Source organism: Alexandromys fortis, unplaced genomic scaffold, assembly GCF_014885135.2.
Source record: "Alexandromys fortis isolate MF-2015 unplaced genomic scaffold, M_Fortis_MF-2015_v1.1 scaffold_103, whole genome shotgun sequence".
Lineage (NCBI taxonomy): Eukaryota > Metazoa > Chordata > Mammalia > Rodentia > Cricetidae > Alexandromys > Alexandromys fortis.
Window position 1 is genome coordinate 3,874,408 of NW_026067978.1, and position 24,139 is coordinate 3,898,546.

The window sequence follows — 24,139 nt, forward strand, 5'->3', positions numbered from 1 at the left end:
TGGAGAATGTAGTGTGCAAAATTCAAGGAGGCTCTGACTCTCAGAGTCACAGAAAGATCAGCATGTGACCCAGACAATGAGTCCTCCTTAAATGTTATAGCCTACAGGCTTGCTTGCTTGCTTGATTCTTCTTTTTGCCTTGGGCTGGAGCATCTCTGGGTCTCTCCCAGATCTGATAATACATGAATCTACAGGTCAGCCATAATAAAATCACAGAGTGGGCAAAGATCTGTTGTAGATATTTGGGGTGAGTCCAGAGAAAGCTGAGGCTGATGGGAGATTCCTTGGCTAGTCCACTTCTCTGCTTCACTCCAGGCATCCCTCAGAGAAGGTGCTCTGGCCAGCTGTGAGATACCACACCACTATCCCAGGGTTGTGTTAGGAATGTCTACATAACCGATCCACTCTAGCTACCTGCATGCAAGTTCCTTGTGTAGGGTTTGAATGTGAAATGACCCCATAGAATCATGTGTCTGAATACTTGTTGCTGAGATTGGGAAGGTGGTGGAAGCTTTATGTGGAGAAGGTGTGTGGGAGGAAGTGGGTCATGGGGGTGGATCTTGAGGCTTTTAAGCCTGGCCTCACTTCCTGCCCACCCTCTGTTTCTTGAGGGCAGACTCAATGTGACCAGCCAGCCTCCTGCTTCTGTTGCCTGCCTTCCCTGCCTGCAGCCATGTCTTCTCTTCCATGATGGACTAGACCTTCTGGAACTTTCTTTCTTAAGTTGATTTTGTCAGAGTATTTCATTAGAGTGAGGAGAACTCAGATAAGATTTCACTTCTCATCCATTCTGATTTTACTCACCATGACCATCAGAATGTGCCGAGAAGGCCAGGAGAGCAGGTCCAATCTCCCCACTGTCACCAACACTCCACTGCTTGGGTCCAGCTGGAAGAGGCTGGCACTTCCAGGGTCCTGGCTGCTGTGGATGGTATAGATGAGGCCCTTGCCATTGTCTTGATCCGAGGCCTGGACCTGGAGGAGTTCTACCCCAGGCAGTGTGTCCTGGGGGACCGTGACTTCATAGTGATCCCGCAGAAACTGAGGCCGATGGCGGTTGATGTTGGCAATCATGAAGATGTGGACCTGGGCAGGGGGACAAGACACAAAGAGACCGATTGGTCTGCATGGACACAGGGATGGTGCCTGCTGGGACTTCACTGTCCCTCCCATCTTTGTTGGCAGTGTCTGGCAAGCAGCTGCCATTCTACTTAGTAAATAGCTATTGAAGGTATGGTAGAATTTCAAAATAACAAGCTTTCAGATACCAAACTGCCTAGTAGATTTTGCTGTTTTTTTTTTTTTTTTTTTTTAGGACAGGGTTTCTCTGTATAATAGTTTTAGCTGTCCTAGAACACACTTTATAGACTAGGCTGGCCTCTAATTCACAGAAATCTAACTGCCTCTGCCTCCTGAGTACTGGGATTAAAGGTGTGCACCTCTATACCTGGTGCCTAGTAGATTTTTTTTCTTTTTCTTTTCTCCTTTTTCTTTTCCTTTCTTCCTTTCTTTTCCTTCCTTCCTTCCTTCCTTTCTTTCTTTCTTTCTTTTTTGAGACAAGGTTTCTTGGTGTAGCCCTAGCTATCCTGTAATTTGCTCTGTAGATCAGGCTAGCCTCAAACTCAGAAATCCTCCTTCTTCTGCTTCCTGAATGTTGGGACTAGAGGTGTACACCACCATGTCCATCTTTTTGTCACTAATTTAAAAATGAATATATTTAAACTGGACAAGTTGGTGCTCACATAGAAATACAGTAGATGATAGTCTGAAGCAGAATTACCATGAGTTTGATGCCATCTTGGGCTATATGGTGAGTTCCAGGCCAGTCTGGCTACAGAGTAAGTCCTTGTGATAGTGTTAATTGTGAACTTGACACAAACTAGAATGACCTGGGAATGGCGTTTCAAGGAGGTATTGTCTAGACTAGTTGTCTCATAGACATGTCTGTGAGGGATTATCCTAATTATATCAGTTGAGGTAGGAAGACCAACCCAATATGGCACCATGCCCAAGGCAAGGGATCCTGAACTATATAACAGCAGAGAAAACAAGTAAACTCTAGCATGCATGTGTTAACTCATTGCTTTCTACTCTTGACTTGGATAGAATCTGGCCAGCTGCTTCAAAGTTCCTGCTGCTGAGTTCCCTGCACTGAAGAGATGTAACCTGGAACTGGGAGCCAAATCAACCCCATCTTTCTTAAGCTGCTTTTGTCATGATGTCTTACCACAGCCACAGGAAGGGTCCCTGTCTCAAAACAAACAACAACAACAACAAAACAGAACAATTTCATTGGGCCATTTCTTCAAGCAAAATACGTAAAATTCCAGCGTATGAAGTGGCGTTACGACAGTCAGAGTAGAAGCTGAAAGCCCCATGACCTGTCATTTCTCATACCCATTGGAGCCCTTATGGAAGACTATCTTTAATTAAAACTGCTTGTTTGTGTAAATTCTATCAATATATAGAGATGTAGGATGGGGAAAAATTCTCCCACAACCACAGAAGTGGAGTGTGTATCAAGTAAGACTGGTACCCAGAACTCAGATTCCAGCTTCTTTGAGGAGCCTCACATCAATCAAAAGCCTTTAATAGCCTTACTCCAAGTTCCCCTCTCATTTCGTTCCGAAACAGGAGCTCTTGACCAAGGCCTCTTACCTGGGTGGCAATTGTGTGGAACCCATCCGTCACCTCCACAGTCAAGTTATAGCTTGACTTTCTCCTTGTATCAAGAGGCCTGGCTATGGCAATGCTGCCCGTGGTCTTCTCAATGTCAAAGTCCATGTCCTTATCCCCATCTGGAGGAGGGAAGGAGCAGATACGACACCAGTAACTTAGGCAGCTCTAGCCTAGCTTGGGTTTGACCACAGATCTAGAGCACATGGTAAATGCAATCTTAGCTGACTTTGGCTGTCAAGACTGTGGGTATCCAAGGAAGAGGCTGAGCAAGAGTCTAAGACTATTTGGGAATGTTAACAACCTGGTGACAGATTGGATCGTATTTCCTTAGGTGGCCCCCAAAAACGCTACATTATTGGTCCAATTTGTCAAGTGTTCTAGCAAAAAGCAGGGATGTGGGGACTTAAGAGTCCTGTAGGAAAATCAGAAGCTGCTGTAGGATTTTTTCTGTTTCTGGGATTGTTAGGGCTTGAACATGTAGTGTGCCCCATGGCCCAGGACTTGAATGCCTGGTCTTCAGGTAGTGGCACTCTTTTTGGGAGGGTGTGGAACTCAGGAGATTCAGGAGATGGATCCTTGGGGGAATCCCTGGGTCCACCTGAGGTCTTAGCTATAACAAAAGAGGTTCCACAGACATGTTGTCCCTTTTATACAATGTCCCAGAGAACCAGAGAAGAGGTGATCACCACTTAGAACAAAAGGAGATGTCAAGGAGCATGACCTTGAGAGAGGGAGAATATTGCACCAGGGGGGGAATATAAAAATAGAGGGATTTGTCCTCTTTGGTCCTTACCTGAGATATGGAACCAGAAGAGGCCAGGCCGCCCTTCTACACTGATGACTCCCACCATGTGGTTCACAGGGTCCGTTTCCATGACTGTGAAGCTGTAGTGGGGCTCATCAAAGGACAGTGGGATGGAGGATGGCCGAGGCTGGGGAATCCATTCAATGTGAAGTCGGACACTGGTGGAGAGGGCTGGCTGCCCACTGTCTGTTGCCTTGATCTAAGGAGACACCAAAAGCCAAGCTGAGTCACCATGGAAGAGGCCTTCCACTCACTCACTCATTCACCCATGGGGCACACACTTGAATGTCAATGATAGGCAAGAGTTCTTTTAGTTACTAGGTGAAAAAAATCTAGCTTATCTTCTAGAATCTCTTGTTGGCGGCGGGGGGGGGGGGGGGGGGGGGGGGGAAGCAAAAAGCACAAGGGCAGTTGATATTGGTTGTCACCTTGATTGGTGTGTCAGTTTGAATGAGAAATGTCTACCTTTGGCTCAGATATTTGAACACTTGATCCCCAGTAGACAACTTTGTTTAGGAAGTTGGTTACCTCCATCTGTCATTAGGTACAGCCTTGCTGGAGAAAGTATGTTACTGGGGGGTGGGCTTTATGGTGAGTTTATCAGTTTGCTCCACTTCCTGTGCTCTCTCTGCTTCCTGTGTGTGGATGACATGTGATTTTTCTGCTTCCTGCTTTCTGCTTCTACTTCCTTGCCTTCCCTGCCATTTATAGACTTTATCTCTCTGGAACAATAAGCTAAAACAAACCCTTTTCTTCTTGTTTTTGGTCAGTTTTTTTTTTGTTTTTGTCTTTTTATCTGTGTATCGTCCTCCCACTCCCCACAACAACAGGAGTAACTAATACAACTGAGCCATGCTTAGGAGATAGTAAAGCGTGCCCTTGGGCATATCTGTGATAGCATTTCTAGAAAAGATTAGACTGGAAGGGAGCTGACCTAATCAGTGGGTCAGTCTCTTGTTGGACTCTTGATATGTAGCTTGGAATGATGGGAGCTGGTGAGAGGTAGGGGTGGACTGAGTTGGAGGTCACTAGGGCCACATCTTTGGGGACCATATCTTGCCTTGGACCCCACCTGAATCTCCTTTTCTCAGCTCCCTGGTTAGCCATGAAAGTCAATATTTCTCCTTTGCCAAATAATCCTTCCACCATGTTTGCCCAAATGGGCGTGGCAAGAAATCACTGGCAAAATCCTCAATCTTTCCTCCCTTAAACTGCTCCTGTCAGGAATCTGATCACAGTGGTGAGAAGGACTAGCCAAGACAACCGCCATATCTTGCTGCAGACTGATTCCTAAGCTGGAGTTTATATTCATAGGCCTCATATCACTGCCAACAAACACAAGCACGATGAGCCAGACTCACTGAGCTCTGCGGTCATCAGTCCTCGATCTAAGAGCTCTGGGTGCAGCGTTCAACCCTCACGGTAGCCCTGGTATAATTTTTCTCCCCTCTGTAGGCAGAAATGGGAACTCCATATGATGAAGTCGTACCCTGAACCATGTGACCCTCCAGCAACATGGCTGTGTTCAGTTTAGCAGTGCGGTGTGAGAACTTGTGATCTGCCTTTTGACACACTAGCATCTTAAGCTCAGTTTATAGAGATTCAAAAGCCTTAAATAACTTGTCCGAATAAGGCGAAGGAATCAAGGTCACTGTCTCCTTGCAGAAGCTGCTACCCTTCACCCAAGAGGGCCCTATCTCAGTGCTAACTTCCCAAGAACGCATGCATGTGCACACACACACACTCACACACATGCACACACACTCAAAGTGGAGTTTAGTGACCATCTTTGGGGACGCAACCCTCGGAATGTATTAATGCTGGTCCAGCAGAGTAGGCTGAGAGTGTCTCTCAGGAGTGAGTCTGGCCCCGCCTTCTCTTTATAAGCTAAAGCAGGCAAAAAAAAAGAAGAAGAAGAAGAAGAAGAAGAAGAAGAAGGAGGAGGAGGAGGAGGAGGAGGAGGAGGAGGAGGAGGAGGAGGAGGGGGAAGGGAAGGGAAGGGAAGGGAAGGGAAGGGAAGGGAAGGGAAGGGAAGGGAAGGGAAGGGAAGGGAAGGGAAGGGAAGGGAGACAGGAAAATCACCAGCCACTCCCTCTGACTCTGCAAACCCTCAGTCGCTCACCGTTAGGATATTGTATTCTCCTGCCGCAAAAGTGCTGCTGGAGGATACAACCCCCGTGACAGGGTCAATTCTGAAGCCCTCCTCATCACTCTCCTCAATGCTGTAGGTGATGTCGCCGTTGAGACCTTCATCTGGATCTGAAGCCACCAGCCTGTACACAGGCTTCGAGGACAAGGGGCTCAGTCTCTCAGGAAGGCGGACATTGAAGAGCTTGTGGGAGAACACGGGCGGGTTGTCATTGACATCCAAGATACACACCACCACTCTGGAGGTGGACTTTAGAGGGGGCTCCCCGTTATCCAGCACAGTCACCTGTAGACAGAAAGGTGTGTGAGCTCCTGTGACATCATTGGGAAGCAGTGCCTAGGACTGCCACGGTCCTAGTAGCCGCAGTTAGAGCTGATGGCTGCTACTGCAATGATCTGACCTTGGAGCAGCAAGAACAAAAAGAAACCACAGAGAACCAGAAGCAGTCATTGTTAGAATCTGCTGTGAAAGCCTGGCATTCACGTAGAAGACTCCTGGGCCTCTTCCATCATCATCATCATCATCATCATCATCATTTTATTTGGCTTGTGATTGACACAAGCTTTGTTCTCTGCTTGCATTAGAAGGCATTTTGCAGGAATGGGTAAAACCCGGGTCAGACACGCCACCCAGTACATGAAATAAAATCTAACGTCAGAATCACGCTCTGCTATCACAGGGACCTAACCCACTGAGACATCCATAGTCCTGAGGAAATGGTACGAGACAAGGCGTTTCCACTCACAGTAGCTCAGAGGTCGGAAGGTGGCTCAGTGGTAGAGCTCTCGTCTAGCATGTATGAGGTCCTAGGTTTGATTCCCCACTCTGCACTGTAGAAGTACTTCCAGAGCAGTGGCTCTCAGCTGCCCTCATGCTGCGCCCTTTAATACAGTTCCTCGTGCTGTGATTACTCCAACCATAAAATGACTATCATTGCTACTTCCCAACTATAATGTTTGCTACTGTTATAAATTTCAATGTAAATATCTATGTTTTCCAATGGTCTTAGGTGACCCTTGTGAAAAGGTCATTCTGCCCCAAGGGGGTTGTGACCCACAGGTTGAGAACCAGCTGTTCTAGACTTTAAAGATAACTGAACTGGGAATTCAAGGCCACTTGCTCTTAGTGACAGACGCCTTTCCTTTGTCTTTCTTTCTTGATTTTTGTTGTTGTTAGTCAAGGATGTCAACCCAGGACCTCATGCATGCTACGAACATGCTCTCCCAGTGACCTCTGCCCTCATTTTTTCTCTATTGTTTCTCTCGAGACAGGTCTCTCACTAGGTTGCACAGACTTCCCTGAATTCCTGTAACCAAAACTGACTTTGAACTTGAGAGTCTCCTCCTAAATAGCTAGGACCACAAGGAAAGAGAGTTTCAGAGCCTGTATTATAGGAAAGCAAATATGCATCCTGCCCTCTGGAAGCCCTTAAGGCCAGAAGAGATGCGCATGGATGAGTCGTGGGCTGCTCAGAGGGGAAAGAACTAGATTTGTAGCCTCTGCTAATTTACTCCCCTCTAGAATACTCCTTGTAGGAGGCTGAGCATCAGGGGTGCTTGGGCGATATTACAGACACCCTAGAAAGAACACAGATCCAGAAGACAAAAAAATGTTTATCCTGGCCCCACATCAACTGTAGTAAAGGACCATTAAGTGGTTTTCTCTCCAAGGCAGGAGGGATGGGTTAGAAACTAGACCTGACAAGCACGTATTCCCACTTCCAACACTTCCTTCAGGAACTACACGTTAACCCAGCCATCCTCCCATGCTTGGATCTGTTTTCAGGTTCCTTCCCTCCTCAGTACCAAAGAGCCAGTGAAGGCCGAAGGACTCTTACCACTAGTCACAGAAAGACTGTACTGGAATAGGTTGTCCTGTCCCACCTCAGCCTTACACCCCAGCCTACAGCCCAGCCTCCTTCTGGGGCTCCCAAAGGCAGTGCCCAGACTCCCCACCACTTACCTCCAGGACATGCTCGTCTTTGCTCTCTCGGTCCAGCTGTCTGGCAGTGGAGAGCAGACCTGGAAAGGGATGGATGGAGAGCAATATGAATGAAGGGCCGTTACTGGGGTGGGCTCAATATCACACGTAACTCTCAGATGAGAGTCCTGGGTTTGTTGCTTTGTTTTTTGTTTGTTTGTTGGGGGGGGACTTTTAGAGCTCTGGAGAAATGGAAGGCGTGGTGAGGAGGTGGGAGACACGAACGAATAGAGAACGTGCTAACTAGTTCCCACCTAAGTCTATTTTCACTATGAGGCACTGATGGGTCCAAAACTCAGCAATCCACACAGTATCACCAGCTTGCCCAGTCAGACACTGGCTTCAGTCTCCTGAGTGCTGGGATTTGAGGTATAGAACCACTATGCTCAGCCCTGTTTTGTCTCTGCCTTGAACTTTCTCTCCCCACCTCCTCCTTCACCTTTAAAGGTCCTGTGTTCCTGAAACCGCTGCCCTGGAACTTCCTGAGGCACTGCCTTCTTGTCTACCCCTGAGTTTCTCTCTGACAGCCGTGTCTGGATTCCCAGAGAATACTCACGAAGGTGAGACATGGCTGAGCTCCGCGTAGGGATTGAAGCATCCACTGAGCCTGTGTGGTGGAAGTCCCCTGCCTCTCCCAGCCTAAGCTGACACTCTAGTTAAATTAACAAAGCTTCCCCATCAGTCCACCTTAGGATCACCCTTTTCCCTCTCCATCTGCCCCCTAGGTAGTCCAGAAACGTTCCCAAGACCTCACCAGTTATGGGGGGTGGAAACGTGCTATCTCCAGATTGTGACCTCCATCCACAATGACCAGGAGGTTCTCAGGTCACCCTCCCTGTCCTTGTGCCCTCTGAGACTACTGCTTATCCCCACTTCCTTCATTAGGCCACCACAGTTTGGCCACACCCAGCAGCTTTTTCCCTCCCCCGAGCACCAAAAGCACCTATCTACCTGCATATACTTTACTCTTTTGTGCTATTCCTACAGTATTTATCCCTAAATATCTATGGTTCTGATGGGCCGACTTCCCCAAGGCCTAGAACAAGATCAGATTTCTCTTTACATCTCTCTACAGCACACGGCTTTAAGGCCTCGCAGGGGACAACGTCTATAAGCGTTTGCTGGGTAAGGGTATGGATCACAAACAAGAACTCATTCATCCATTTAAAAGTTACTTGTCGAGCGTCTACTGTACTCTATGGTAGCGCCAGGTACTGAAGACACTAAGACAGACAAAAGCAGTCAGTTTCCCTTTGAAGTCCAGTGGACATGGAGAGTTAGTGGAACAATCACTTGAATGGATACAATGGACTGTGTGGTACGTTAGCGGTGCCGGCAGGTGTGTTATGATATTAGGAAATACAGTTGACTGGTCTCTGTGGGACACTAGAGGTCACACAAACAAAAAGAGAGAAGAGGCCTGATATGTAACCAAGCCTTTTTAATCCCAGCACTCGGGAGGCAGAGGCAGGCAGATCTCTGTGAGTTCCAGGCCAGCCTGGTCTACTTAGCAAGTTCCAGGTCAACCAGGGCTGCACAGTGAGAGAGAGGGCAGTGAGTTCTGACTGGGACAGTAGCAGGTGCCAAACCCCATGGGAAGAGCCTCTGTAGTCCACAGCAGCTATGAATGAAAACTCCTGAAGGAGCTGTGTCTGGGTGTGAACAACAGCAAACATCTCCTGGAAGGAGTGTCTGCAGAAACTGATGGGCTGACTGGAATTTCAGTCCTGTGGGGAGATTGGAACTTTGTAGGTTCAGAGGCGAATTACTTTATCTCAGGCAGGTTTTAGCTTTCTTGTCTCACTCTGTATCTGAACTATAACACCTTGTGATAATAAATAGAAACCTCTTAGAAGCTATTAACTTAGCAGAACACTAGCTTCCACCAATCCAAGAGCTAAGAATGCTGTCAGACAGCATCTTGGGTCTATAAAAAAAAATCTTCCCCTTCTCTCTGTGTGCCTCTCTGGTGTACCCACCAATATAGTTTATATAGTTGCCTAGATTTATGGCTGTCTTTGTTCCGTAGAACTATAAAAACCCTGTGAAACTGCATCTGTGTTGGAATGTGGAATTTGATTGGTGTTGCCTAAATCCACGTTCTCTGGCCATGGTCATTCAGAATAACTCCGGAGTAAACCATCTCTTATTCCCTTTAAGATGAGAGCTGTGGTTTTTATGTTGACAGGCAGGTAGCTGGAGCCAACAGAGGTACCGTGAGAGGGGTAAGGTGAAGCCAGAGAGGTCAATGGGGCCGGTTTAGGCACCAGCTTCATGGACACAGGGGACCCTGACTTCATCTCAAGGACATAGAGAGACCTTTCAGGCTTCTGCAGTGGAGCCGCAGATGGCGTGGTCAATGTGAGGAAGTGGGTTGGGGGATGATGGCGGGTACAATTATCATGGTAAAAGTAAGAGTTCAGACTAGTCACGATTTCTTCTGCCTGGCTTCAGGGAAGCTGGGAGTGCCTCTGCCTACAAGGGCATCTTGCCTCGCCTGCTGCCAGAAGCCTATTGACAGTAAATAGAAGGGGGTTGGGAAAAGCTGAGGAGTTAATGCCTTAAGTGAGGAGTGGGGAGGAGAGGTGTGGGGGTAGGACATTGGTGACAGGGGTGAGCCTGAGGGGTGAACTTGCTTAGACTAGTTTTCTCAAAGAAAAGCCTCCTCACCTCAGAAAGAAGAGGATGTAGCTACAACCTGATGTCAAAGGTTAACCCCAGACTCTTGGCATTCCCTGCCAAGACTGTATGCCTCAGCGCTCCTGGAAAAATTGATAAGCTATTCCCCTTTCCCCTCTACTGTCTGTCCTTATGGGGCAAAAGCACATTGTGGGGCCAGAATGAAGGGGTCACATGGAAATGTCAGACTTCTGTGGAACAAGAGTGGCAGGTGTCCTAACTGGAGGGATCAGGAGTCAGGAAAGGGACTGTGGGGACCAAAGATTGTATGTGTGCTGGTCTGTCAGTCAATGGTACACGGTGGCCCTGTGGGAATGTGAAGAGACCGTGGTCAGAGCATGCTGTCTTTGAAGACCATCCAGAGATCTGGAATGTTCTATGGAATTTGCCAATGTGAACTACAACTTAGCAAATTTGTGCTTAAAGTTAGTGTGAATCAAACCAACTATCTTTGGAAAGCTCTCCCTGGGTCATTGCTGCGATGGGGTGACCCCTGGATTCCCCTGAACCTTCTACTATCTTTGGCCTGTGAGGAGGCTGATGGGATGTGGGTGAAATCACAATTGTCACTGTTTTGTGGACGGATCTGAGACTAGTCTGCAGTAGGAGCTGTTCTAGTTAGCTGACTAACATTGACTTGACACAGCCTAGAGTCGTTTGCAAGAAAAGTCTCAGTTGAGGAATTGCCAAATCATATTGGCCTGTGTGTGTGTGTGTGGAGGGTTGGCTTGACAGTTACTGGATGTAGAAGGGTCGGCTCACTGCAGGGGGCACCACTCCCTAGACAGGCAATCCTGGACTGCATAAGAAAGCCAGCTAAACAGAAGCCTGTGAGCAAGTCAGAGAGCCAGTAGGTGGCATTCCTCCATGACTCCTGCCTTCAGTTCCTAGTCTGACTTCCCTCAGTGATGAACTATGACCTGGAAGTATAAACCAATAAGATATCTTTATGGGTTAAACCCTTTCCTCCCCTAAGTTGCTTCTGATCAAAGTGTTTTTACCACAGCAACAGAAAGAAGTAGACCAAAAGCTAATGATGGCTCTGGCCGTGGCGGTGGCTTGGGGGAAGGGTCAGTTGGAGAATATTTGAAGGTCTGAACTAATCTCAGCTTGACCTCTGGGTCCCCTGTTGAACCCCAAGGCAAGGAAGATTTCAACCAGTTCTCACTTTCTTGTGGAGATGGGCATGGTTGAAAAGCAAATCAACTTCGGCACCCTTAAGAATGCTGGGCTTGCATTGCTAAAACATACATTTCTGGAGTCTGCCTCAGATCGTGCACTGGACAGGTCTAGATGGGGGCCTGAGAATTGGAATTTCCAAGCTGTCTGCAGGTAATGTTGGTGCTGCCCCAGGAACACTCCGAGAACCTTCTTGTAGATGTATACCCCCGTCCCTCCTGCTCTCCAGGCCTCACCTGTGGAAGGATGAATGACAAAGTAGCCCATGTGGTTCCCACTGGTAAGGTTGAAGGTTAGCTTCCCTTGAGAGCTGGAGTCTGGGTCCCAGGCCTCCAGCTGAAGCACGGAGGTACCCAAGGGGGCATCTTCTTGGACAGAGGGGTAGAACACGGGCTGCGACATGCAGGGTATGTTGTCGTTGATGTCCGTAACCTCAATGTAGACTTCAGTGACGGCAGAGAGGGGAATCGAGCCCCTGTCCACAGCCAGTACCGTCAACCAGTAGAAGGGTGTGAATTCTCGGTCCAGTGGTGCCAGAGTCTCGAGCATTCCTGGAGACAGCAAGTGATGAAACCCAGTTTACTCAGATCTCAGAGAGGTTTAGAAACCACTCTACCCAGGGCTGGGGAGAGGGCTCCATGAACTACCTGCTATATGAGTATGAACCTGAATTCAGATCCCCAACACCCACATAAGAGCTGGGTACAGTGGTGGGTGCTCATCACCTCAGCACTGGGGAAGAGGGGTGGTGGAGGCAGAGGAGTCTGTGGGGCTTGTTGTCTGCCAAGCTAGCTGAATCAGTGAGCCTTGGGGTTCCATAACAGACTGTCTCCAACAATTAAGTGGAGATCAACAGAGGATGAAACCTATCATCAGCCTCTGGCCTCAATGTGCCCGCCCACATGTATGGGCACATTCACACATGTATATACAAGGAATACACACACATAAATATGTGTTCAGATACACATACACACAGATATACACGCATGCGTGTGCGCGTGCACACACACACACACACACAAATTGAACAAGAACAAAAATCACCCTACCCAACATCCGCTGATCAGTACTGTGGAAAGGTTGCTGACTGACAACCCAGAGAAAGCCGGTAGGCTGTCGGCATGAGGTGGGGGATGCCGAGTTGGACACAGGGAAAACTGATGTCCCATAGAGTAGAACCTCTTAGTCTGTCTCTGCTCAAACGACCCTTGCTTCTGGCATGCAGACATATATACAAGGCTTCCAGAAGACAGTGGAAGTTTACCAGCTCTGTCCAACTGCTTCAACCCAAGTTCCAGCTAGCCTCCTCACATTCTGTAAGTGGGATGTCCTACCATTGGCCTTAACCTGATCCCGACAGTCCTTCAGTCCTGGTGGATCCTCACACTGAAGGTTAGAGGTTTGAGGAATATGTTTCTGCTCTCTACTTCATCACTTCATGGCTTTAGGGGTCTAGCTCCATTCTTTAGTTCATGTACTCTACAAACTACCTAAAAGGGCCAGCTCTGCTCTAGAACGTGAGGTTCTAACAGTGGGCACAAGAAGCCTGTACCTTAAGTTCTCGCTGGTCACTTTCAGCTGACAAGGTCTGCACAAGGGGCAGGGTCTAGACTCACAATCAAAGCAGAGCCTGCCAGAGGTAACAAATGGGGAAACTGAGGCCCAGATAGGGAGAATAAATTTGGTCCAGATTATATAGCGAGTAAGAAGAAGAGCTGGGGCTGAGCATGATATTGACCTTTAGTATCTCAGCACTTGGGAAACAGACAGATAAATCTTTGTGAGATTGAGGCCAGCCTGATCTACATAGAGAGTTCCAGGCCAGCCAAGGCTACACAGAAAAACCCTGGAGAGAGAAGAAGAAGGGTGAAAAGAGGAGAAGGAAAGAGAGATTGAGAGAGCTGGGTCTAAAGTCTGTTAAATGGAATACTCTTGCCACCACACTACCCTGTCCTTCGCCCAGGAAACAAACTATAATTCAAGACTTTAAGAGATATTACAGAACCAGAGTAGTGAAATAATATGGTATTGGCACAAAACCAGACATGTAGACCAAAGAAACAACATCAAAGACTCAAACATGAATGTATGTAACTTCAACTACTTAATATTTGACAAAAATGTCAAAAACATATGCTAGAGAAAGAAATCATCTTCAACTAGTGATACTGGGAAATTTGGGGGGTCCACATGCAGAAGAACAAAATTATACTCATATCTATTACCTTGCACAAAAACTGACTCCAAAGACCTAACTTTGAAGCCTAAACACTGAAACTACTAGAGGAAAACACAGGCAGGGCCTACAGGACACAGGTGTAGGGAAGGACTTCCTGAGTAAGACTCCATTTCCCAACAATTAAGGCCAACAACTGACAAGTGGGACTTCAAAAAACTATGAAGCTTTGCACAGATAAAGAAACAATCAACTGGGCGAAGAGGAAGCCCACAGAATGGGAGAGAATCTTTGCTAGCTCTACATCTGACAGAGGATTAATATCCAGAATATATATATATATATACATATATATATATATATATATATATATAATTTAAAAAAAGGTAAAAACCCCAAATGACCCATTCAAAAAATAGGACTGGGATCTCAGTAGGGAGGAAGGAGGAGGAGGAGGAGGAGGAGGAGGAGGAGGAGGAGGAGGAGGAGGAGGAGACTAATTAGGGAAATGCAATTCAAAACACCAGCCAGAATGGCAAAGATCAACGGAACAACTGACAACAAATGTTGGAGGTGACTGGGGAAAGGGAGCCCTCATTCACTGTTGGTGGGATTGCAAACTGGTGCAGCCACTATGGAAATCAGGGTGGAGAATTCTCAAAAAGCTTTAATAAATCTACTCTGTGACTCAGATATGTGACTCCTGGCATATTCCCAAAGGGCGCCACATCCTATCCCACAGATACTTACTCAGCCCCACTTATTGCTCTAGTCACAACAGCTAAGAAGCAGGAACAACCTAAATGTCCCACCACTGATGAATGGTTAGTGAAAATGTGGTGCACTCACACTACGGGAAACTATTCAGCTTTAAAGAAAAATGAAAGCATGAACTTTGTAAGTAAATGGAGTGAACTAGAAAACATCATACTGAATGATGTAACACAGACCCAGAGAGACAACTGTTGCACATTGCCTCTTATTGGAGGCTACTAGCTCCAAACCTTCATGTGTGACTACATAGGCTGTAGTAACCACAGAACACAGGAAAGCATTGCCAGGATATGGGGCTTGGGGTGTAGTGTCGCGGAGAGCAGCAGTGTACACATGATCTGATCCAGGAAGTGGGAAAGGAAGGCTTCTTTGGGGGGAGGGTCTAAATATAGAAGAAGGAGGGAGGGGGCAAAGAAGTATAGCAGGGTACAAGTGATCTGAGGAAATGGAAAAGGGGGGTTTTTAGTGCGTGGGGGAGATTAATTCAGAAAGGGAAGTAGGCAAAATAACTAATAAGGATATCTGAAAAAGCCACAAGGAATCGCGCTCTTAACTATTTACCAAAAATCAAACAAACAAAATACCCAAGCACCTAATATACATAATTCTGTGTATAAATATCCATGTAGAGACTTAATGAGCCTTTGTTATCTGGGCTGATGGTGCTCCCTCTAAGAGCCAAAGACCACCTAAACAAAAACCCTAACAGCAGACCCGAGAAGCCCTTGTTCAAGTTGTTGGCCAGGGCTGTCCAGGAGAATCTCAAAACATACATTCTATTGCTGTTGCCATTGGTTACTTCCCAGAGGTGGAAGGTGAGTCCCAATTGCTGAAAACACTATGCACTTCCGAAACAGGGCCCCAGAGGCCGGCCCCTGAGCTGGAACTGACCTGAAAGCCCCCTCCCCAGCTTTCGTAGTACCAGAAGGCACCATGCAAGCTTCCAAAGGAGAGAGGCAACCAAGAGTCCCAACCAGCAATGGTGCCTATGACCACGTCAGCAAGCATTATGGCACAATAACCTTAGCAGTGGCAAGCATACTTTGGTGGTAGCCAACAGCTTTCTAATTGGGCTTAAGGCCTGCTCGGCAAGAGGGAGAGCATGCCTGGTGCTGGAAACCTAGCTGACTATTCACTGCTGGTGAAGTCAAGGATCTTGGAGGAGAATCTACAACCACTAATTTACTAATCCAACATAATCCCTCGCCACAATCTACGCATTTGTCCTTTTATCCACAGATATGTAGAGCCTTCTTCCCTCTTCAAGGAAGCGTCTCTTTGCAACAGATGAAGACCATTACAGAAAACCACAACCCATCAAAACGCAGAGTTGTGGAGCCCAATCCCACTGGATGCATCTACAAAACACTCCTGCACCTAAGGCTCAAGGAACTTTGTAGGAGATTGTGTGGAAAGGGTGTAGCAGTCAGAAGGTCATGAGTTTGCTGTGAGATTGAGTTTCCTGCTAACGTGAGAAGCTACATCTAGAGTCTCACTAACGTGACCACCCAAATGAGAATTGAACAAGGACACCAAGGAACATAGATGCCAAAATGGATGGAGAGAAGGCCACAAGGTCTCTACACACAAAACTATAGGTAACTAAGGAAGGCTGGGAATGGGAGAAGCGGCCTTTCCCAGGGAAGAGCAGACCAATTCTTTGTCCAATGCCAAATGGTCAACCCTGAAAACTTACACACATACATACAGACAGCATTACATGAACTGAATATGTTATATTTAGGAATATATATGTATATATGCATATAACAATTAGTAAAAGGGAAAAAAAAAAGAGGTCACCGGGCAATGGTGGCACACACCTTTAACCCTAGCACTCGAGGGAGAAGAGGCATGCCAATCTCTGTGAGTTCAAGGCCAGCCTGGTCTACAGAGTGAGTTCCAGGACATTTAATGCTGTTGCACAGAGAAATCCTGCCTCAAACAAACAAACAAACAAACAAACAAATAAATAAATAAATAAGGAGGTCATGAGTTTGAAAAAGAGCAAGGAAGGGTATATGGAAGAATTTGAAGGGAAGAAATGGAAGGGGGAACTATAGTCTCAAAAATTAAAAAAGAGATACATAATTATCATGTATCACTTTCATAAATGGGATATGTATGTTTATTATATGCATATAATATGTATTTTACACATACATGTGTATATATGTGTGAGCCTATATTTAAAAAAAGCCTGCAGTAAAAATCTTCGTAAAGACAAACCTAAAATACAAGGGTCAGGAGGGTGAATTCCCCCGTGTTGTCCCCGTGTCCCCTTTCAGCCCACTGTTCTCCATGCCCCAGCACCCCGTGTACCTCACCCCAGTACCTGTGTCTTGGTTGATGCTGAAGGCTTCCAGGCCAGTGCCAGCCCGTAGGAAGTACTGGAGCTCTCCATCCAAGCCACTGTCATTGTCCTGGGCCGTGACTACCATGACCGCGGTCCCTGCAGGGCTGTTCTCCTGCACCTGGCCCTGATATACAAAGGATGAGAAGCGAGGAGAGTGGAGGTTCTCATTTACATCCAGGACTAATACTTCTACATGGCAGAGGGTCCTGCGGGCTAGAGGCTTCCCACTGTCACTGGCCCAAAGGCTCAGATTGTAACCAGCCCGCTTCTCAAAGTCCAGCTCTCTTTCCAGACTCAGAGCTCCGGTCATCAGCTCCACCCGGAAGGTTCCATGGACGTCATCCACCAGGGTATATCTCACTTCACCTGCAGGGCCCAGGTCAGGGTCAGATGCATCTAGAAATGTCAAGACTGTCCCAAGGGGCATGTCCTCTGGCACCTTCAGTCTACTGTGCTGTGTGATACACTGCGGAGGGTTGTCATTGGTATCCTCCAATGTGATTATCAAGTCGGTGACAGAGAAGAGCTGGTGGCCATTCATGGGCTGGTCTCTGGCTTCTACCTTGAGTATGTACCGAGCCTCTGATTCCCGGTCGAGGTGTCCTGTGACAACCAGCTCCCCAGTGAGTGGGTGGAGAGAGAACTTCTCGGTGGGGGTTAGCAGAGTGTAGCGAACCCTCCTATTATCCTCTGAGTCAGCGTCTTTTGTCTTCAGCTCTGCGATTGTGGTTCCAACGTCTGTATCCTCAGAAATAGTGAGCTGGTACCCACCCGGAGGAAACCTGGGTGGGTTATCATTCCAGTCTTTCACGGTCACAGTCAACAGTTTCCAGGAGGACTTCTGGGGAGTGCCCAGGTCGTACACAGTCACATTGAGGACGTAGAAGCTGGTGGTCTCATAGTCCAAGACTGCTGCCACCGTGAGCAGCCCCGTCTTCAGCTCAATGTCAAAACAACCTTCCTCATTGCCATCTGCAATCACATAGACCAGACTGCCGTGAAAGCCAGCATCTGGGTCAGTGGCTGCCAGGCGGGCCAAGGGGGTGTTAACGGGCACCTGCTCTAGAATGTCGATGGACTGGGGTAAGTGGTCCTCAAACTGGGGAGCATGGTGGTTGATCTGATAGTTGCTGAGGGAGGTGGATTCCTCTTCACCCAACTCTTGGCCCTGGAGCCCGGCGGACTGGAGGATGGTTTTTGTGATATGGGTCAGCACTCCTGTTTTATCACACCGTACAGGGACCTCAGAGTGAGGGTCCTTCACCACAGTGACTTTCAGAGTTGTGGGGGATGCATAGTTCTTGCCGTCAGAGGCTGTAATTTTCAGAGAATAGTTGGTAGGTCGAACGGCAGTGAGATTCATAAAAGAGCGTTTGAGAGATATCACCCCTGAGAAATGGTTAAGATAGAAATAGTCTTGTTCATTGCCAGACACAACTTCATACCTTAGGTTCTGAAGTTCATCCATGTCTATGGCGGACACAGCCATTATCGATTTCCCGACTGGTGCATCTTGACGAAGGGACACAGTACAGTTGACTTCCTCAAACATAGGCTCGTTGTCATTCAAATTCTTGAGCCTCAGAGAAACAGACACCTCCTTCTCCTGGCGAAAAGGAGACCCCCAGTCTGATGCCCGGACCCGGAAGGTATATATTCTTTTCATGAGTTCATAGTCCATGGGTTTGGTGGTGGAGATGACCCCCAGGTAAGGGTCAATAGAAAATGGGACAGTTTTAGGGCCAACAATGGAATAGGTGACATGTCCGTTGTCCCCGTGGTCCTGGTCTGTGGCTGTCACGGTCAAAACACTGGTACCAGGAGGGATGTTCTCATCGAAGGTGCCTTCGTAGGAAGACCTGTTGAAGACTGGGGCGTGGTTGTTACAGTCCACAACGTCAATGATCACTGTGGTGGTAGCCAGGCCCAGGGAGGTTTTCACGTGGAGCTGGTACTGGTTTTGGTCATTGAAGTTCACATGCTTCATGGTGGTGATCAGGCCTGTGCGAGCATTGAGCTTGAATACCGTGTTCCCAGAGGATGGCTTTAGAACATAACGCAAAGTGGGGAGGGCAGTGGTGACCTTCACCAATGCCACGCGACTTCCAGGAGGGGAGAATTCACTGAGCTTTACTCTGTAAACCGTCTTCTCAAATCTGAGGTTGTTCAGCTTGGAGGGTGGGAAGTGGAAAGCCCTGATGGGGGAGTGGGCAGGAGGTCTGTTCCTACTGTGGACCTGGAAGCTGAGGTTGAAGCCATGCGGGTGTTCTTCCCAGTTAATAGCCCTGACTGCCACCAAGTTGAACTTGTTGACTTGGGCATAGGACTGGAAGGCTTTGAAGTACTTTCCAGGATCACCACCAACCACCTCCAGGGAATCTACTTCAGCTCCAGAGTCATTTGTTTCCACCGTGACAGTGGCATAAATGTCACCTTCATCACCATCTGATGGAGCCATGACCACGGAGGTGATAGCTGGGGGCTTCCTGTGCACAGGCTCCACGTAAATTACCAATGGAGCCAAGTTGCCAAACCCATTGCCCTCTGAGATTTTTCTCATGCGGTCCACAGCCAGCACCTGGAGCTCATACTTCCCTCGCCATGTGACATTCAGCTTCCCAGCCACAGTGACCACCCCACTGGTGGGATGGATGGCAAACACCTCTGACCTGGCATTAAAGGCATAATAGAACTCAGAGTTCTGGCCCAGATCGGCATCCGTGGCAGTCACTTTGCAGATGGGGCTCTTGAGGGGCTTGTCCTCAGAGATGGTGACTCTGTAGGAAGGTGGGGAGAAGAGGGGCTTCAGGTCATTCTGGTCCAGGATGTGGATGACCACTTGGGTCAGTGCTTCAAACTCCAGGCTCTTGTCTGACGCTTGCACTATGAGCGTGTAGCTGTCTCGTACCTCCCTGTTGAGCAGCGCCGTGTTGCTGCTCTTGGTTCTTATCCTAAGAAAGCAGAAGTTGCCCACCATGTACTCCTCAGTCTTAAACACTCCGGCTGCATCTCCAGAGATGATCCGGTACTTCACCACCCACTGGGGATCCGCCAGGTACATGCCCATCTTCACTGGACTTTCCACGTAGGTCTTGGGAGCCGAGTTTTCGTAGATGGTGGCATTATACAGGGAATGTGTGAAGCGCCAAGCCAAGGGAGGAATGGTTTCTTCTAGGGGTTTCTCACAGGCCACACGGTGGAGCAACAGGATGGCTAGACCCAGCAGAACAAGAGTCATGGTGAAAAGCTCCTGAATAAAAAGAGGGAAAGGCTTCAAGTTGGGAAGGAAACAGCTCCCATTGCCATGGTTCTTTCTTTTTTAAAAGCACATATTAATTGTACTTAATAACTGGCTTGATTATGACATTTTCGTACTTTCATAATTATAATGTATGTAACCATGCTTACCCTCTTTTATTCCTCCTCTCATTCCCCAGATCCCCTTCCTCAATAGTGCAAGAGTGAGCGCAGAAGAAAAAGCATAGCTGCACCTGCTGCCCACCCATTCCTGTAGACAGAGCCTCCATCTGACTTACCGGGGGTCAGAACACAGGCAGCTGGAAATAGATATATTTCCACAGATATATCCTAGTTCTGATTACTCATTGGACACCCCCCCTCCCACCAGGAACCTCTGTGGATACTCTGTGAAGGTAAAATTGCTCCAACTCTTAGCCAAGGAACCAAGTCTAGCAGTTTCTCTCAGGAAGACTCCTCCACTGGTGTCGAGCCAGAGCCATACTGAACTGTTTGTGCACACAGGGACTACAGAGAAGCACTGCTGACAAGATCCCAGATGTGGCACCAGGCTACCTGGATCTCAACCCCAGCTCCCCATTTGCTCAGTGGGTAGTCCTCCAGCTAGTCCCTGACCTCGGGGGAACCTTGATTCCTTATTCCACAACATAGGATAAAGATAGTCATCTAGATGTGGCTAGAGAAGATGGCTCAGTGGTCAAGAGTACATACTGTTCTTCCAGGGGACCAGAGTTTGGCTCCCAGCGCCCACAATAAGCAGTTCACAATTGCTTCTATCTCCAGCTCCAGGGAATCAGACACCTTCTTCTGGCCTCTGCAGGCACCCTTACTCACTTGCAGAAACCCATACATACATACATACACATATAACTAAAACCAAAACATGTTAGTGCATTATTTAGGATTGAAAACAGGGTTACATCAAGGATACTGCTTGCATTATGGACATGAAACACTGGAATTATTTACTGTCACCTAGCTGTGGGGTGGTGCATGCCTATAATCCCAGGACTGAGGGGGTGCGACAGACACCAGCAGGAGGATCGGAAGTTCAAGGTCATCCTTGTTTACATAGTGAGTTTGAGGCCAGCCTGGGCAACTGGAGACCTTAGCTTTCAAAAACAGTGTGTGGGTGGTTCTATCTCATAGCCATGTTGCGCGTTGTGGGGAAAATGAAGGTGACTGATCTAGCAGCGATTCAGTCTGTAGGAAGTTTTAACAAGATTAGCCATTATTAATGGGAAGGGTGAGTCCAGGATCTTGCACCTATCAGGAGAACGTGGGAATTAGAATGGAGCTTCTGTAGTCACAGATTGGACTGTTTCCTCTGGCCCAGGCATAGGGACAGCTAGCCCATCCCTACCCATTGCCGACAGAGCTAAACTCCAGATAGGCAGCTCCTAGATTTTGGGAATGTCACAGCCAGACCGGAACATCAAAGGGACTCTGTCATCAGATGCAAACGGGCAGAGTCCCATTCTGCAGATGGCGCTTGCCCGCCTCACATGGCAGAGTCCCATTCTGGGGATGGTGGGTGGCCAGGTCTGAACTAGTCCAAGAAACTGGTTCACCTTGAACTAACCTCCTGATTTCTCTGTCCTCTCCACTGCCTTGCCGGTGTCCCATAGAGCTGAACCTGCACCAAAGATCCAGGGGTAGGCGCCAGTTTGGGAGCCCAGGGAGAGGGCTGAAGCCGGGTCTGCCCCTGGGAACCCCATTCCCAGGAACACCCTGGCTGCAGGCCATGTGTGGAGCATTCCTGGGTTAGACGGGACAGACTCGTTTTTCTGGTTATCTCGTTCTTCAAAGGCACCGAATAGTTAAACTTCCAGGGCAAGGGGGAAAGGCGGGCGGGCGCCACCTCTTCTCAGAGTCCCCAGTGAACAGGGCACAGAGTTCCCTGACAGCCTGCAGGAAATGTTTTGAGGTGGGAGGCGGGAATGGAAAAGCCCACTTTACCTGGATTCTGGAAGTGCGGGGCAAAAGAGGGGCAGAATCTAGCCCACCCTTTGAGCCTCACCACTTCAGTCTGTCGCTTAAGACCTTCTTGGGGTGCCTAGAGTCCGAGCACCTCAGCAAAAGGATACAGGACGGAGGCAGCCACCCACACTTGGGGGGGGGTCCCCAGACCAGTGTTCCTCATCCTCCCAGCCCATGTTCTTACCTTATTCTGTCCTGCAGCCCCAAGCAGAAGCCATACAGGACTACCGGCTCCAGCCCCGCTAGCAAGAGGCGACCCCAATCATTCAGGCCCCAGCTCTCACAGGATGGCGTGATCTCTGGAGCTGAAATGCCAGAAGAGCCCTTACTGCCCAGTATTGAATCCTCAGCTCAGGGAGCCAGGTGCTTGCAGCGCGCTCTGGCAGCTCTGCTTGCCCCGCTGTGCAGGGCGCTTCCTGTTCCCCTGGGTCAGCACCAGCAATGGGCAGGTCCCAACAAGAGCAGGCTCAGCCGGCATAGGCGCCAAGTCAACCCGTTAAGATACACTGTAGGGATGAGGTGGCCACGGGGTCTCCCTTGAGGATGAGAGGCAGAGAGATGCTTCCTGGGGTGGCAGCTTGATGCATGTGCCCACATGCAAATTATAGGACCCACCGGGAACCACAGTGGACAGGCAGCTTGTGGAGGGGGGGCACTGCGCCTACAGGGCTGTTTCCTGGGACCTGGTCCCAACAGGTGAGCATGCTCGCAGGGTGTAGAGGCACCCAGGTCTCCCTGCCTCACCCTTCGAGCCTCCCATACCCAGGAGCACTACATGAGACTTCTTGTAAAAAAAACAAAAAAAAAAAAAAAAAAAAAAAAAAAAAAAAAAAAAAAAAAAAAAAAGGCACAGCAATTCATATCTTCCCATTGACTGATTACCAGTTAGATTTTTTTCTAATTTTTTCATAAATCTTAGATTATGATATAATCACCTTAGGATGGCATAAAATGTCCTGGAACCACCTGGTGATGCCATCCCACCACCCCCTCAGCTACTGCTGTCCTGAAGCTGCCTTTTCCCTCTGCAAATGCTTTAAAAGGGAGCTGCCCCAAGACCTTTGATTTTGCGACTTCCTCTCCATAAGCCTCTTGCAAAGTCTGCTCCTTCTTGACACCTGCTTTTCACCTCATGTTGCCTCCTGACCCCTGTTTGAAACACCCACCCAATGCCACTCTTGTCGCTTCAGAGTCTTTCTCATTGCTCTGTTTGTTCAGTGACTGTCCCCATCCACTGGATGCTGGACTCCCCAAAGACAAGGACTCTGCGCTTGAGCCCTTATTTGCAATGAGATCCCCTAGGCGCACAGGAATCAGCACCGGGTTCACACCCAGCTCCATTGTCACTCGCTGAAAATGAAAGGTTCTGGGCCCAGGGAAAGTCATGGGAGAAGAAAATGAAACTGATCTTTAAAGATGGTCCCCTCTTTTCAGGAGCTGGAGAGATGGCTCAGACGTTAAAAGCGCGCTTGTCAGAATTCTAGAGGACCAGGGTTTGCTTCCTAGATCTCACAGTCAGTGGCTCACAACCACTCGTGACTCTGGCTATAGGTGACCCAACACACTTTTCTGGCCTCCACTGGCACCTGAACTCATGAGCACAAACCCATATGCAGACACGCATGTATACATATAATTAAAAATAGGTACGTCTAAAGGAGAGGAAGGAAAATAAAGTCCCACAGGAAGAAAGGGATTTACCCAAAGTCACAGAGAGAGGATGACAGCCAGGGACTTTCCTCCATCTGGGCTATCAGAAAGTGATGCTGTGTCTTCTTAGGGCCCCAGTCCCAGCACCACCCCTCAGTCAATTGTATTGCTTGGAGTCTTTTACTTGACCTCTGGGAACCTTGCTCTCCTTGTCTGGAAGATGGGCTGTTAAGAGCTTCTTGCCCACTGGGTTTTACAAAAATGAAGAAAAATTGTGAACATGAACACACTGACCACAGTGCCTGGTGCCTGTGTACAACCTGGTGAGTGCTTAGTTCTCAATGAACCAAAGCCAGGGCTGGGGTGAGGTTGGAGCCCACTGGCATCTCTGGAGGAAGTCCAGCCATGCCCCATTGGAACAGGAAGCAGGTCTACGCTCGACTCTCAGCTTGCTGGTCCCGCTCCGCTCTC

At 48.3% G+C, this 24,139-nt stretch overlaps 1 protein-coding gene across 1 annotated transcript in view; it reads right to left on the reverse strand.

The window, feature by feature from the left end:
* The window catches only part of Fat2 (FAT atypical cadherin 2), a 55,981-nt gene extending 35,963 nt beyond the window's left edge, over positions 1–20,018 (reverse strand). Inside the window, exons 1-7 of the mRNA XM_050157670.1 lie at positions 16,760–20,018; positions 11,708–12,022; positions 7,596–7,654; positions 5,607–5,918; positions 3,473–3,683; positions 2,659–2,798; positions 805–1,086 (exon numbers count right to left, since the gene is read on the reverse strand). Coding sequence (XP_050013627.1) covers positions 805–1,086; positions 2,659–2,798; positions 3,473–3,683; positions 5,607–5,918; positions 7,596–7,654; positions 11,708–12,022; positions 16,760–20,018 — 4,578 coding nt within the window. The remainder of the gene's footprint in view (positions 1–804; positions 1,087–2,658; positions 2,799–3,472; positions 3,684–5,606; positions 5,919–7,595; positions 7,655–11,707; positions 12,023–16,759) is intronic.
* Positions 20,019–24,139: the final 4,121 nt, after the last annotated feature.